At 47.1% G+C, this 14,675-nt stretch overlaps 1 protein-coding gene across 1 annotated transcript; it reads left to right on the forward strand.

Moving 5' to 3' along the window:
- Positions 1 to 7,926: 7,926 nt before the first annotated feature.
- Positions 7,927 to 13,844, forward strand: TMEM18 (transmembrane protein 18). The gene is made up of 5 exons (XM_038740342.1): positions 7,927 to 8,006; positions 8,176 to 8,296; positions 11,375 to 11,429; positions 13,140 to 13,233; positions 13,320 to 13,844. Exons 1-5 carry the CDS (start codon positions 7,962 to 7,964, stop codon positions 13,416 to 13,418), a joined length of 414 nt encoding a protein of 137 aa, XP_038596270.1. The 5' UTR covers positions 7,927 to 7,961; the 3' UTR covers positions 13,419 to 13,844.
- The last annotated feature ends 831 nt before the right edge of the window (positions 13,845 to 14,675 follow it).

Consider the following 14,675-nt stretch of genomic DNA (forward strand, 5'->3'; position numbering starts at 1 on the left):
CACCGCCCAGTGCTGTCAGATCAATCATAACTAATTTTATCCTGCCATTTCGGCTGTTGCATCATTAGGACCCAAGTGTACATCTGCCTGAGGGCTAGAGCGATAACTCTGGCTCAAATCGGATTTTGCTAGGACCTCCGCTTACCGCTTTAGGGTAACCGAAGTGAAAGCTGCAATTCGTTTGATGGAAAGAGAGCTCTGACAATATGACACGGTCAGGGTAAATATTAAACACCCACATTATCTCCATGGGCCCCCACCTTCAAAGCCCTACTGAGAGCTCACCTCCTCCAGGAGGCCTTCCCAGACTTAGTCCCTTCCTTCCTCTCCCCCTCGTCCCCCCTCTCCATCCCCCTCATCTTACCTCCTTCCCTTCCCCACAGCACCTGTATATATGTATATATGTTTGCACATATTTATTACTCTATTTATTTATTTTACTTGTACATATCTATTCTATTTATTTTATTTTGTTAGTATGTTTGGTTTTGTTCTCTGTTTCCCCCTTTTAGACTGTGAGCCCACTGTTGGGTAGGGACTGTCTCTATATGTTTCCAACTTGTACTTCCCAAGCGCTTAGTACAGTGCTCTGCACACAGTAAGCGCTCAATAAATACGATTGATTGATCCCCGCCTTACTTCTTTCCCCTCCCCACACACCTGTATATATGTTTGCATGGATTTATTACTCTATTTATTTTATTTGTACATATTTATTCTATTTATTTTATTTTGTTAATATGCTTTGTTTTGTTCTCTGTCTCCCCCTTCTAGACTGTGAGCCCACTGCTGGGTAGAGGCCGTCTCTCTATGTTGCCAGCTTGGACTTCCTAAGCGCTTAATACAGTGCTCTGCACGCAGCAAGTACTCAATAAATACGATTGAATGAATGTATGTTTGTACATGTTTACTACTCTATTTTATTTATACATATTTATTCTATTTTGTTAATATGTTTTGTTTTGTTCTCTGTCTCCCCTTTCTAGACTGTGAGCCCACTGTTGGGTAGGGGCCGCCTCTATGTGTTGCCAACTTGGACTTCCCAAGCGCTTAGTACAGTGCTCTGCACACAGCAATCACTCAATAAATATGATTGAATGAATGTATATATGTTTGTATGTATTTATTACTCTATTTTATTTGTACATATTTATTCTATTTATTTTATTTTGTTAATATGCTTTGTTTTGTTCTCTCTCTACCCCTTCTAGACTGTGAGCCCACTGTTGGGTAGGGACCGTCTCTATCTGTTGCCAACTTGGACTTCTCAAGCGCTTAGTACAGTGCTCTGCACACAGCAAGCGCTCAATAAATACGATTGAATGAATGAATGAATGAATGAAAGTAAATGCGACCGAATGAAGGAATGAAGTGGACCTGGCTTTGGGGAGGGGGAGGGAGGATTCTTTCCTAAAAATAATCCCTTTCTAGGATTATCAGTATAGTGCCTGGCACAGAGTAAGCACTTAGCAAATACCATAATAATAATAATTGATTGAAAGACCACTTGTACCATAATAATAATAATAATAATAGTAATTGATTGAAACAAGTGCTCTTTCAGTCAATTATTATTATTATTATGGCATTTGCTAAGTGCTTACTCTGTGCCAGGCACTATACTAAGCACTGGGGTGGATACAAGCGCTTAGTCCAGTGCTCTGCACACAGTAAGCGCTCAATAAATACGATTGATTGATTACAAGCAAATTGACTGTGCAGAGATAGATCCAAAAAGAATTCAAGGGGTGTCAAATACAGTTCATCAACACGGTTTGAGCACTTCCTCTGTGCAAAGCATTCTGCCAACAGCTCGAGGGAGTAGGCTAGAGTGGACATGATCTGTGCCCTCTAGTTGCTTAAAATCTAGTGGAGAAGAAAGCACCAAGAACAAAGTATACAAAGAGTTAAAGTAATCAATCAATCAATCGTATTTATTGAGCGCTTACTGTGTGCAGAGCACTGGACTAAGCGCTTGGGAAGTCCAAGTTGGCAACATATAGAGACGGTCCCTACCCAACAGTGGGCTCACAGTCGAAAAGGGGGAGACAGAGAACAAAACCAAACATACTAACAAAATAAAATAAATAGAATAGACATGTACAAGTAAAATAAATAGAGTAATAAATATGTACAAACATATATACATATACACAGGTGCTGTGGGGAAAAGTAGACCGTTGGCTTATTATTAGCTGAAAAGGGAGACTCTGATGAGGGTAAAGAGGATATCCGTTGCTTGGACTTCCCGAGCGCTTAGTACAGTGCTCTGCACACAGTAAGTGCTCAATAAATATGGCTGAATGAATGAATAATAGGTTTTAGAGGCCCCACAGAAAATGCATTTTTCTTCACTGGCCATCTTCTCTCAGCTGTGTGACTTTGGGCAAGTCACTTCACTTCTCTGTGCCTCACTTACCTCATCTGTAAAATGGGGATTAAGACTTGTGAGCCCACCCGTGGGACAATCTGCTCGCCTAGTAACCTCCCCGGCGCTTAGAACAGTGCTTGGCACATAGTAAGAGCTTAATAAATGCCAACCTTATTACTATTAGTCTCTCGTCCCCAGGCTAGGAAAAAACACCACATCAGTAAATCATCATCATCAATCGTATTTATTGAGCGCTTACTGCGTGCAGAGCACTGTACTAAGCGCTTGGGAAGTACAAATTGGCAACATACAGAGACAGTCCCTACCCAACAGTGGGCTCACAGTCTAAATCATCTTTTGAGTAAGGCCACCGCTTCCCATTGGGAAGGCCTCTTGGAGGAGATGTGACTTCAGTCAGGCTTTGAGGCGGGGGGGGGAGAGCATAGTACAGTGCCCGGCATATAGTAGGCATGTAAACATTGTTTAGGGGAAACAAAAAACCCCACCACTAAAACCACTAACCACAAGAATAAATACAGGCCAGCCTCAGCCCTGCTCTCATATGAGGCCAAAAGCATAATCAGGAAAAGCAAGATAGAGGGCAATAAGGATGACCTCCCGGCAGCGCGGCTCAGTGGAAAGAGCCCGGGCTCGGGAGTCAGAGGTCGTGGGTTCTAATCCCGCCTCCACCACTTGTCGGCTGGGTGACTTTGGGCAAGTCACTTCCCTTCTCTGGGCCTCAGTTTCCCTCATCTGGAACATGGGTATGAAGACGGTGAGCCCCAACTGGGACAGCCTTGATTACCTTGTATCTCCCCCAGCGCTTAGAACGGTGCTTGGCACTTAGTAAGCACTTAAATACCGACATTATTGTTATTTTATAACCTGAGAAACTAAAGCTCAAATGGGTAAACTGGCTACCTCATGGACATCTAATAATAATAATAATAATGATGGCATTTATTAAGCACTTACAATGTGCAAAGCACTGTTCTAGAGAAGCAGCGTGGCTCAGTGGAAAGAGCCCGGGCTTTGGAGTCAGAGGTCGTGGGTTCAAATCCCAGCTCTGCCAATTGTCAGCTGTGTGACTTTGGGCAAATCACTTAACTTCTCTGTGTCTCAGTTACTTCATCTGAAAAATGGGGATTAAGACTGTGAGCCCCACGTGGGACAACCTGATCACCTTGTAACCTCCCCAGCGCTTAGAACAGTGCTTTGCACATAATAAGCGCTTAATAAATGCTATCATTATGATTATTATTATTACTATTCTAAGCACTGGGGGAGGTACAAGGTAATCAGGTTGTCCCACGTAGGGCTCACAGTTTTCATCCCCATTTTCCAGATGAGGTAACTGAGGCTCAGAGAAGTGACTTGACCTAAGTCACACAGCTGACAATTGGCGCTTGTATCCACCCCAGTTCTTAGTATAGTGCCTGGCACAGAGTAAGCACTTAGCAAATACCATAATAATAATAATAATAATTGATTGAAAGAGCACTTGTTTCAATCAATTACTATTATTATTATTATTATGGTACAAGTGCTCTTTCAATCAATTATTATTATTATTATCGTATTTGCTAAGTGGTTACTCTGTGCCAGGCACTATACTGATAATCCTAGAAAGGGATTATTTTTCGGAAAGAATCCTCCCTCCCTCTCCCCAAAGCCAGGTCCACTTCATTCCTTCGTTCGGTCATATTTACTTTCATTCATTCATTCATTGCACCCATGACCTCTGACTCCAAAGCCCGGGCTCTTTCCACTGAGCCACACTGCTTTATCAGCAGTAGCAGTACTGAGGCTAAAGCCTAGAGCTTCTCAGTCACTCAATTATATTTATTGAGCACTTCTTGTGTGCAGAGCACTGTACTAAATGCCTTGGAGAATACAATAGAACAGACACATTCCCTGCCCATAATGAACTTGCATTCTCATCCTTGATCCAGTAACCTCTTGAATTTGACTTCGCATTGAACATGGGAATCGTGGGACTTGGGGCAAGTCACTTCACTTCTCCGTGCCTCAGTTCCCTCATCTGTAAAATGGGGATTAAGATTGCGAGCCCCACGTGGGACAACCCGATCACCTTGTATCCTCCCCAGCGCTCAGAACAGCGCTCTGCACATAGTAAGCGCTTAACAAATACCAAAATTATTATTATTATGTGGCTTTTAGCATGACAATCGCTCAGCGATTACGAGTAGACTGTGAGCCCACTGTTGGGTAGGGACTGTCTCTATATGTTGCCAACTTGTACTTCCCAAGCGCTTAGTACAGTGCTCTGCACACAGTAAGCGCTCAATAAATACGATTGATTGAGTACTTTAGGCCTATAGCACAACCAGCTGCTTAAGGAGAAAAGCAGCGTGGCTCAGTGGAAAGAGCCCGGGCTTTGGAGTCAGAGGTCGTGGGTTCAAATCCCGGCTCTGCCAACTGTCAGCTGTGTGACTTGGGGCAAGTCACTTCACTTCTCTGGGCCTCAGTTCCCTCATCTGGAAAATGGGGATTAAGGCTGTGAGCCCTCCGGGGGACAACCTGATCACCTTGTAACCCCCCCAGAGCTCAGAACGGTGCTTTGCGCATAGTAAGCGCTTAATAAACACCATCGTTATTATTATAAAAGGCACGGTGAATGCATAAACCTCTTTATATAAGCGATGACTACCGATCCAACACAAAAACACAGTGCTCTGCACATAGTACAGTGCTCTGCACATAGTAAGTGCTCAATAAATACAATTGATGATGAAAAATGCAGTAGAAAAAGTTATTAGCGATGCTGTTGAGGTCCAAAATGCATACCTTTCACAGCTTTCCACATTTCCCTGAGCTCGTATGGAGAAAAAACTCTTCTGTAGCTTCAGAACCTTATCAGCCCTAAGGTTGAACAGCTTTAAAAGGTAAATTGGCTCCACCTGAAGCCTCTTTCCCCTCAAGCCAATAATAATAATAATAGCATTTATTAAGCACTTACTATGTGCAAAGCACTGTTCTAAGCGCTGGGGAGGTTGCAAGGTGATCAGGTTGTCCCACATGGGGCTCACAGTCTTAATCCCCATTTTACAGATGAGGTAACTGAGGCCCCGAGAAGTGAAGTGACTTGCCCAAGTCACCCAGCTGACAATTGGCAGAGCCGGGATTTGAACCCATGACCTCTGACTCCAAAGCCCGGGCTCTTTCCACTGAGCCACGCTGCTTTGCCAATCATATGTAAGCCAGGTCCAGCTGCTCAATCATTTCCTCATTACATTCTTGCCTCAGAAACCAACAATAATTCTCAGTCAATCAATCAATCAATCGTACTTATTGAGCGCTTACTGTGTGCAGAGCACTGTACTAAGCGCTTGGGAAGTACAAGTTGGCAACATATAGAGACGGTCCCTACCCAACAGTGGGCTCACAGTCTAGAAGGGGGAGACAGAGAACAAAACCAAACATATTAACAAAATAAAATAAATAGTGATGTCTTCTGTAGTGATAATAATAATAATAATAATGGCATTTATTAAGTGCTTACTCTGTGCAAAGCACTATTCTAAGCACTGGGGAGGTTACAAGGTGATCAGGTTGTCCCACGAGGGGCTCACAGTCTTCACCCCCGTTTTGCAGATGAGGTAACTGAGGCACACAGAAGTGAAGTGACACGCCCGGAGCCGGAATTAGAACCCGTGACCTCTGACTCCCAAGCCCAGGCTCTTTCCACTGAGCCACACTGCTGCTTCTAGATTGCCCCTTGTTGGGTAGGGACTGTCTCTACCTGTTGCTGAACTGTACTTTCCAAGCACTTAGTACAGTGCTCTGCATACAGTGAGTGCTCAATGAATACGATTGATTAGCTTGTATCCACCACAGCGCTTAGTAGAGTGCCTGGCACAGAGTAAGATCTTAAAAATACCATAATAATAATAATAATAACACAATAATCATCATCATCATCAATCGTATTTATTGAGCACTTACTATGTGCAGAGCACTGTACTAAGCGCTTGGGAAGTACAAATTGGCAACATATAGAGACAGTCCCTACCCAACAGTGGGCTCACAGTCTAGAAGGGGGAGACAGAGAACAAAACCAAACATACTAACAAAATAAATAGGATAGATATGTACAAGTAAAATAGAGTAATAAATATGTACAACCATATATACATATATACAGGTGCTGTGGGGAAGGGAAGGAGGTAAGACGGGGATGGAGAGGGGGACGAGGGGGAGAGGAAAGAAGGGGCTCAGTCTGGGAAGGCCTCCTGGAGGAGGTGAGCTCTCAGCAGGGCCTTGAAGGGAGGAAGAGAGCGAGCTTGGCAGATGGGCAGAGGGAGGGCATTCCAGGCCCGGGGGATGACGTGGGCCGGGGGTCGATGGCGGGACAGGCGAGAGCGAGGTACAGTGACGAGATTAGCGGTGGAGGAGCGGAGGGTGCGGGCTGGGCAGTAGAAGGAGAGAAGGGAGGTGAGGTAGGAGGGGGCGAGGTGATGGACAGCCTTGAAGCCCAGGGTGAGGAGTTTCTGCCTGATGCGCAGATTGATCGGTAGCCATTGGAGGTTTTTGAGGAGGGGAGTGATATGTCCAGAGCGTTTCTGGACAAAGATAATCCGGGCAGCAGCATGAAGTATGGATTGAAGTGGAGAGAGACACGAGGATGGGAGATCAGGGAGAAGGCTAGTGCAGTAGTCCAGACGGGATAGGATGAGAGCTTGAATGAGCAGGGTAGCGGTTTGGATGGAGAGGAAAGGGCGGATCTTGGCAATGTTGCGGAGCTGAGACCGGCAGGTTTTGGTGACGGCTTGGATGTGAGGGGTGAATGAGAGAGCGGAGTCGAGGATGACACCAAGGTTGCGGGCTTGTGAGACGGGAAGGATGGTAGTGCCGTCAACAGAGATGGGAAAGTCAGGGAGAGGGCAAGGTTTGGGAGGGAAGACAAGGAGCTCAGTCTTTGACATGTTGAGCTTTAGGTGGCGGGCGGACATCCAGATGGAGATGTCCTGAAGGCAGTAGGAGATGCGAGCCTGGAGGGAGGGGGAGAGAGCAGGGGCATACGATTGATTGATTGATAAATACGATTGAATGAATGAATGTTGCCAACTTGTACATCCCAAGCGCTTAGTCCAGTGCTCTGCACACAGTAAGCGCTCAATAAATACGATTGATTGATTGATAAATACGATTGAATGAATGAATGTTGCCAACTCGGACTTCCCAAGCGCTTAGTACAGTGCTCTGCACACAATAAGCGCTCAATAAATACGATTGAATGAATGAATGAGAGAGAGCTGTCAGCAGGGCCCTGCCCAAATCTCGCGAGAAGTCAACGCTCCCCTCCCCCCGAGGCAGGCTCCACTCGCTGACGTCACCGCCGGGAGGGGGCACGCGGCGAGTCTCGCGAGAGGTCCAGACGGGATGGGGCCGCCGCTCCCCCGAGGTAGGCTCCATTCGCTGACGTCACCGCCGAGGGGGGGGGGCACGCGGCGAGTCTCGCGAGAGGTCCAGTCAGGATGGAGCCGCCGCTCCCCCGACGTACGCTCCACTCGCTGACGTCACCGCCGGGGGGGGGCACGCGGCAGGTCTCGCGAGAGGTGCAGGCAGGATGGAGCCGCAGCGCGTGCCCACCGGGATCGGCGGGCTCCTCATGGTAACTCCCCGCCTGACGGAGGGAGGGGGCGGGGGCTGCTGTGTGCACAGCACTGGGCGAAGCGCTGGGGAGAGGCAGCAGAACCGGAAGTGGGCTTCCTGTCGGTCGGTGGGAGGGTGGGGTGAGCGGGCCGGGCGTCGGCAGTGAAGCTCGTGTGTCTCGGCCGCAGCGCACGGACTGGACGGAGCCGTGGCTCCTGGGCCTGGCGGCCTTCCACGGCCTCTGCCTGCTGCTCACCTGCCTCTCCTTCCGCCGCTACCGGCTGCAGGTCGGACATTTCCTCGGCCTCGGTGAGTGCGCCTGCGCCACGGCGAGGGGCGTGGTTTTAGACGCGGAGGGGCGTGTCTGAGCATGCGCAGGGGGCGGGACGGCCTGGGGCGAGTGGGAGCGTGGTAAGGGCGGGGATGGGATTTAGCGCTGGATGGGGCGTGGCTGCGCATGCGCGGGGGGCCCCGGGGTGCTTTAGTCGTGCAGAGGCATGGTCGCGCATGCGCGGCGCGTGGAGTGGGCGGGGCTGAGGCTGGGCTGCTCGGGGGCGTGCAACAGGCGGGGTGGGATTTAGGTCTGGATGGGGCGTGGCTGTGCATGCGCGAGGACCGGGGGCGGGGGGGGCCGCTGAGGGGGAGAGGGCGTGCTTTAATCTTGCAGATACGTGGCCGCGCATGCGCGGGTCGTGGATTGGGCGGGGCTAAGACTGGGCTGCCTGGGGGTTTGGTAAGGGCGGGATGGGATCCTTGTCTGGAAGGGGTGTGGCCGCGCATGCGCGGTGACCTGGGCGTGGCTCAGCTGTGGGGGCGTGCTTTAGCCCTGCAGAGCCGTGGCTGCGCATGCGCGGGGGTGGGGGGGGCGGGGTGGGACTTAGACATGAATGGGGCGTTGCCGCGCGGGGGGGGAGTGGGCAGGGCTGAGACGGGGTGGGATTTAGACCTGAGTGGGGCGTGGCTGCGCATGTGCGGGGAAGGGGGCGGTGCCCGGGGCGTGGCATAGCATTGGAGGGGAGTGGCTGCGCACGCGCGGGGGGTGGGGGCGGGATTTAGACCTGGATGGGGCGTGGCTGCGCCTGCGCGGGTAGCGTGGTTCAGTCTTTCAGTGGCGTGACTGCGCATGCGCGGGGCGTGGAGGGGCGTAGCCGCGCATGTTTGGGGGCGTGGCAACGGGGGTGGGGCTGTGGCGGGGCGGAGCCTACAGGGGGCGTGGTTTGGGCTCGGAAGGGGCGGGGCCGCGCGTGCGTGGAGGGGGTGGGGGCGCGCATGCGCGGGGCGGGGCTGGTTGGTTTATCTCTGCCACTGTTATTTTTTTTAATAGCCTTTATTAAGCGCTTACTCTGTGCAAAGCACTGTTCTAAGCGCTGGGAGGTTACTAGGTGATCAGGTTGCCCCACGGGAGGCTCACAGTCTTCATCCCCATTCTACAGATGAGGGAACTGAGGCCCAGAGAAGTGAAGCGACTTTCCCAAAGTCACACAGCTGGTAGTTGGCGGAGTCGGGATTTGAACCCATGACCACTGACTCCAAAGCCCGGGCTCTTTCCACTGAGCCACGCGGCTTCTCTTTTTATGAATGATTTTGGTTTTTGTTAAGCGCTTACTATCAATCAATCAGTCAATCAATCGTATTTATTGAGCGCTTACTGTGTGCAGAGCACTGGACTAAGCGCTTGGGAAGTACAAGTTGGCAACATCTAGAGAGGGTCCCTACCCAACACTGGGCTCACAGTCTAGAAGGGGGAGACAGAGAACAAAGCAAAACATTAACAAAGTAAAATAAATAGAATAGATATGTACAAGTAAAATAAATAAATGAATAGAGTAATAAATATGTACAAACATATATACAGGTGCTGTGGGGAAGGGAAGCGAAGCACTGTTCCAAGCGCAGGGGAGGTTACAAGGTGATCAGTTTGTCCCACGGGAGGCTTACGGTCTTCATCGCCATTTTACAGATGAGGGAACTGAGGCACAGAGAATAATAGTGATGGCATTTGTTAAGCACTTACTATGTGCAGAGCACTGGACTAAGCACTGGGGAGGTTACAAGGTGATCAGGTTGCCCCACGGGGGGCTCACAGTCTTCATCCCCATTTTCCAGATGTGGGAATTTAGGCCCAGAGAAGTGAAGTGACTTGCCCAAAGTCCCCCAGCTGACAAGCAGCGGAGCCGGGATCTGAACCCATGACCTCTGACTCCAAAGCCCGGGCTCTTTCCACTGAGCCACGCTGAGTGCTTACTGTGTGCAGTGCACTGAGCTAAGCGCTTGGGGAAAGTACCATTCGGCTTTCCCTGCCCCCAAGGAGCTCCCAGTGTATTAATAATAATAATAGTAGTAAAATAATAATTATTATTATATTTGCTAAGCGCTGACTCTGTGCTAAGCACTGTTCTAAGCACTGGGGTAGATACAGGGTAATCGCATAATCCCACATGGGACTCACGGTCTTCATCCTCATTTTACAGGTGAGGGAACTGAGGCACAGAGAAGCATCGCGGCTCAGTGGAAAGAGCCCGGGCTTGGGAGTCAGAGGTCGTGAGTTCTAATCCCCCCTCCGCTGCTTGTCAGCTTTGTGACTTTGGGCAAGTCACTTCACTTCTCTCCGCCTCAGTTACCTCATCTGTAAAATGGGGATGAAGACTGTGAGCCCCACGTGGGACAACCTGATCACCTTGTATCCCCCCCAGCGCTTAGAACAGTACTTTGCCCATAGTCGGCGGTTAACAAATGCTGTTATTATTATTATCATTATTATTGTCCCACTTGGAGCTCACCGTCTTACTCCCCATTTTCCAGGTGAGGTAACTGAGACACAGAGAAGTGAAGTGACTTGCCCGAAGTCACACAGCAGACAAGTGGCAGAGATGGGATTAGAACCCAGGTCCTGTGACTCCCAAGCCCGGGCTCTTTCCACTAGGCCACACCGCTTCTCTGAAATTTATATTTATGGATGATAGAAATCCTCATACCCATACTTCTCTGAAATTTATATTTATGTATAATAAAGACTGAGCTCCTTCCTTCCTCTCTCCCTCGCCCCCCTCTCCATCCCCCCATCTTACCTCCTTCCCTTCCCCACAGCACCTGTATATACGTATAATATGTTTGTGCATATTTATTACTCTACTTATTTATTTATTTTACTTGTACATATCTATTCTATTTATTTTATTTTGTTAGTATGGTTTTGCTCTCTGTCTCCCCCCTTTTAGACCGTGAGCCCACTGTTGGGTAGGGACTGTCTCTATATGTTGCCAACTTGGACTTCCCAAGCGCTTAGTACAGTGCTCTGCACACAGTAAGCGCTCAATAAATACGATTGATTGATGATTGACTGATTGACTGATAGAAATCCTCATACCCGTTCTGTCTCTTTTCAAGTTGCTTTAGTGTTTTGCGCAGAGTATATCAACGAACTGGCTGCTATGAACTGGAGGTAAATATTGTTTGCAAGTTTTACCGTCAATTCCCTCACACCGGCAGACTTACCTTTTAGGAGATGAAAGAAGGGTCATACGGAGTTTAAAATTCATAAAGTTTCATAAAGTATTCATAAAATACATATCTATTCTATTTATTTTATTTTGTTAGTATGTTTGGTTTTGTTCTCTGTCTCCCCCTTCTAGACTGTGAGCCCACTATTGGGTAGGGACCATCTCTATATGTTGCCAACTTGTGCTTCCCAAGTGCTTAGTACAGTGCTCTGCACACAGTAAGCGCTCAATAAATACGATTGATGATGATGATGATGATGAAGTGCAGAGTTGTAAGCATCAAAACGGGCATCAGGATTGTGATATGAATTATATAAATTGATAGTCACAATCGATCGAATTTGTTGAGCACCTCCGAGTGCTGAGCTTCCTCCTGAATCTGTACGTACTTGCTACGTGCAGAATAACTAAAGGACCCGTTTCCTGCCCACAAGGAGTTTACCTTCTAACGGCGGAGGCAAACCATGAGCGATGATCCCCATATCAATGCCTGGGATTAAAACCTTTGTACCGAGAACAAGAAATAATCGCGGGACCTTGGATTGGGGGCGGGTGGGAGGGCGTCATTTTTTTTTGTTTGTTTGATTCTTCAATAATCATCTGGCTCGAGTGGTCCTTGAAGCTTATTCATTCAATCGTATTTATTGAGCGCTGACTGTGTGCAGAGCAATGTAAGTGATTAAAGAGGTTCGACCAGTTCTCTCAAAGGCCCAGTCAATCAATCAATCAATCAATCGTATTTATTGAGCGCTTACTATGTGCAGAGCACTGTACTAAGCGCTTGGGAAGTACAAATTGGCAACACATAGAGACAGTCCCTACCCAACAGTGGGCTCACAGTCTAAAAGGGGGAGACAGAGAACAGAACCAAACATACCAACAAAATAAAATAGATAGGATAGAAATGTATAAGTAAAATAAATAAATAAACAGAGTAATAAATATGGGGTCCCCAGTCAAGGCCGGGGGACCCCAATCTTCGCCTGAAGCAGAGCCGCCCCTCTCCTCCTCTTCTTCTTCCTCCTCCTCTTCCTCCTCCTCTCCCCCACGACGTCCAGCCCACTCTCTCTGGACAAAAACGGGGCGGATCCGCTCGAGTGATTAAATTACAAACAAAACTAGCACGGCCTAGTTGGTTGTACTTCCCAAGCGCTTAGTACAGTGCTCTGCACACAGTAAGTGCTCAATAAATACAATTGATTGATTGATAGAGCAGAGGACTAGGAGTCAGAAGGACCTGCTTTGCCACCTAATAATAACGAAGATGGTATTTGTTAAGCGCTCGCCGTGTGCCAAGCACTGAGGTAGATCCAAGCGGACCCCCGTGAGGCTCACAGTCTTACTCCCCGTTTTCCAGATGAGGTAACTGAGGCACAGAGAAGTGAAGTGGCTCGCCCAGGGTCACACAGCTGACAGGCGGCAGAGCCGGGATTAGAACCCACGACCTCCGACTCCCAAACCCGGGCTCTTTCCACTAAGCCACGCTGCTTCTCACTTGCGATGCACTTGTCTCCTGAGTGATCTTGGGCAAGTCACTTCGCTTTTACGTGCCTCAGTTACCTTATGTAAAATGAGGACTGAAACTGTGATTATTCCTATCAATATTAGTGCCAGTATTTTACTTAATATTTCACTTCTTTTTTTCCTCACAGGTCGTTTTCTAAATACCAGTATTTTGATTCAAGAGGAATGTTTATTTCCATAGTTTTCTCAGCACCACTGTTGTTGAATGCTATGATCATTGTGGTATGTGTTTTGGGTTTTTTTTTTTAAGTTTTTCCTCTATTTTAATATTCCCATTATATTTTAACTCCTGAATATTTCTTTTCCAGATCATTTGGGTGCATAAGACATTGGCAGTAATGACTGAGCTGAAGACGTTACAACAGAAAAGAAAAGCCGACAGAGAAAAGAGAAGGAAAACAGACTGATGTAGAAATAGTATTTGCTCTGGGGTTTGGGGTTGGCTTTTTTAACCTTTTCGCCTGTAACCAAAACTTCCAACGTCTGTGAAATGCGCTGTTCCAGCTTTACTGGTGCTTTCCTAAAAGACGATTTTTGGGTTGATGGTCTGCCCTGTGCAGATTTGAAGCCAAAATACTTGAAGGAATATGTGAATGCAAAATGAAGTATGTTTCGTTCAACTCACAACTTGGTCTCTATGATGCACGTTCGAAGAGTTGTTTAGGGAGACCAAGTTTCAATTAGTAATCTCTTGTTTCTGACTTGCTGTAGTTTGAGTCGTAGCCGAGTGCCGTAATTGTGAATGATTTTGGTTCTGCCGGGCATTAATTTCACGGGCTTTCTATCTATTAAGTGTTGAATATCGTCGAATTTTGGATAAATGTTTTGGGAGAGTCAGAGACATTTATTGAAGCATGACTGAGAAACTGCCGTTGTCTGTGAACAAATGCTAAAAGCATAACTGTTATATAAAGGTAGAGTTGGAGTGAACTGCAACTCTGTGAGATAGAACACCTATCTTGACTGTCATAAAACAGAAGAAAATTCCGTTAGAACAAAAGGATAATGATAGCATAAGGGTAATAATCAAGCAATTGATAACCGATAATGTGCCCTAAGAAACGGAAGGTAATGAGGGGAATCTTTTCATCATTTTAGATTCCAAAAAACTCGAATGCTGAAAGCATAATTGTTATATAAAGGTCGAGTTGGAGTGAACTGCAACTCTGTGAGATAGAACATCTGTCTTGACTGTCATAAAACAGAAGAAAATTCCGTTAGAACATAGTAAGCGCTTAACAAATACCATTATTATTATTATTATTATTATTATTACTATAGCATAAGGACAATAATCAAGCAATTGATAACCGATAACGTGCCCTAAGAAATGGACGGTAATGAGGGGAATCTTTTCATCATTTTAGATTCCAAAAAACTCAAATGCTGAAAGCGTAATTGTTACATAAAGGTAGAGTTGGAGTGAACTGCAACTCTGTGAGATAGAACATCTGTCTTGACTGTCATAAAACAAGAAAATTCCGTTAGAACATAAGGATAATGATAGCGTAAGGGTAATAATCAAGCAATTGATAACCGATAACGTGCCCTAAAAAACGGAAGGTAATGAGGGGATTCTTCATCATTTTAGATTCCAAAAAACTCAAATGCTGAAAGCATAATTGTTATATAAAGGTAGAGTTGGAGTGAACTGCAACTCTGTG

This window comes from Tachyglossus aculeatus, chromosome X1 (assembly GCF_015852505.1).
Source record: "Tachyglossus aculeatus isolate mTacAcu1 chromosome X1, mTacAcu1.pri, whole genome shotgun sequence".
NCBI lineage: Eukaryota > Metazoa > Chordata > Mammalia > Monotremata > Tachyglossidae > Tachyglossus > Tachyglossus aculeatus.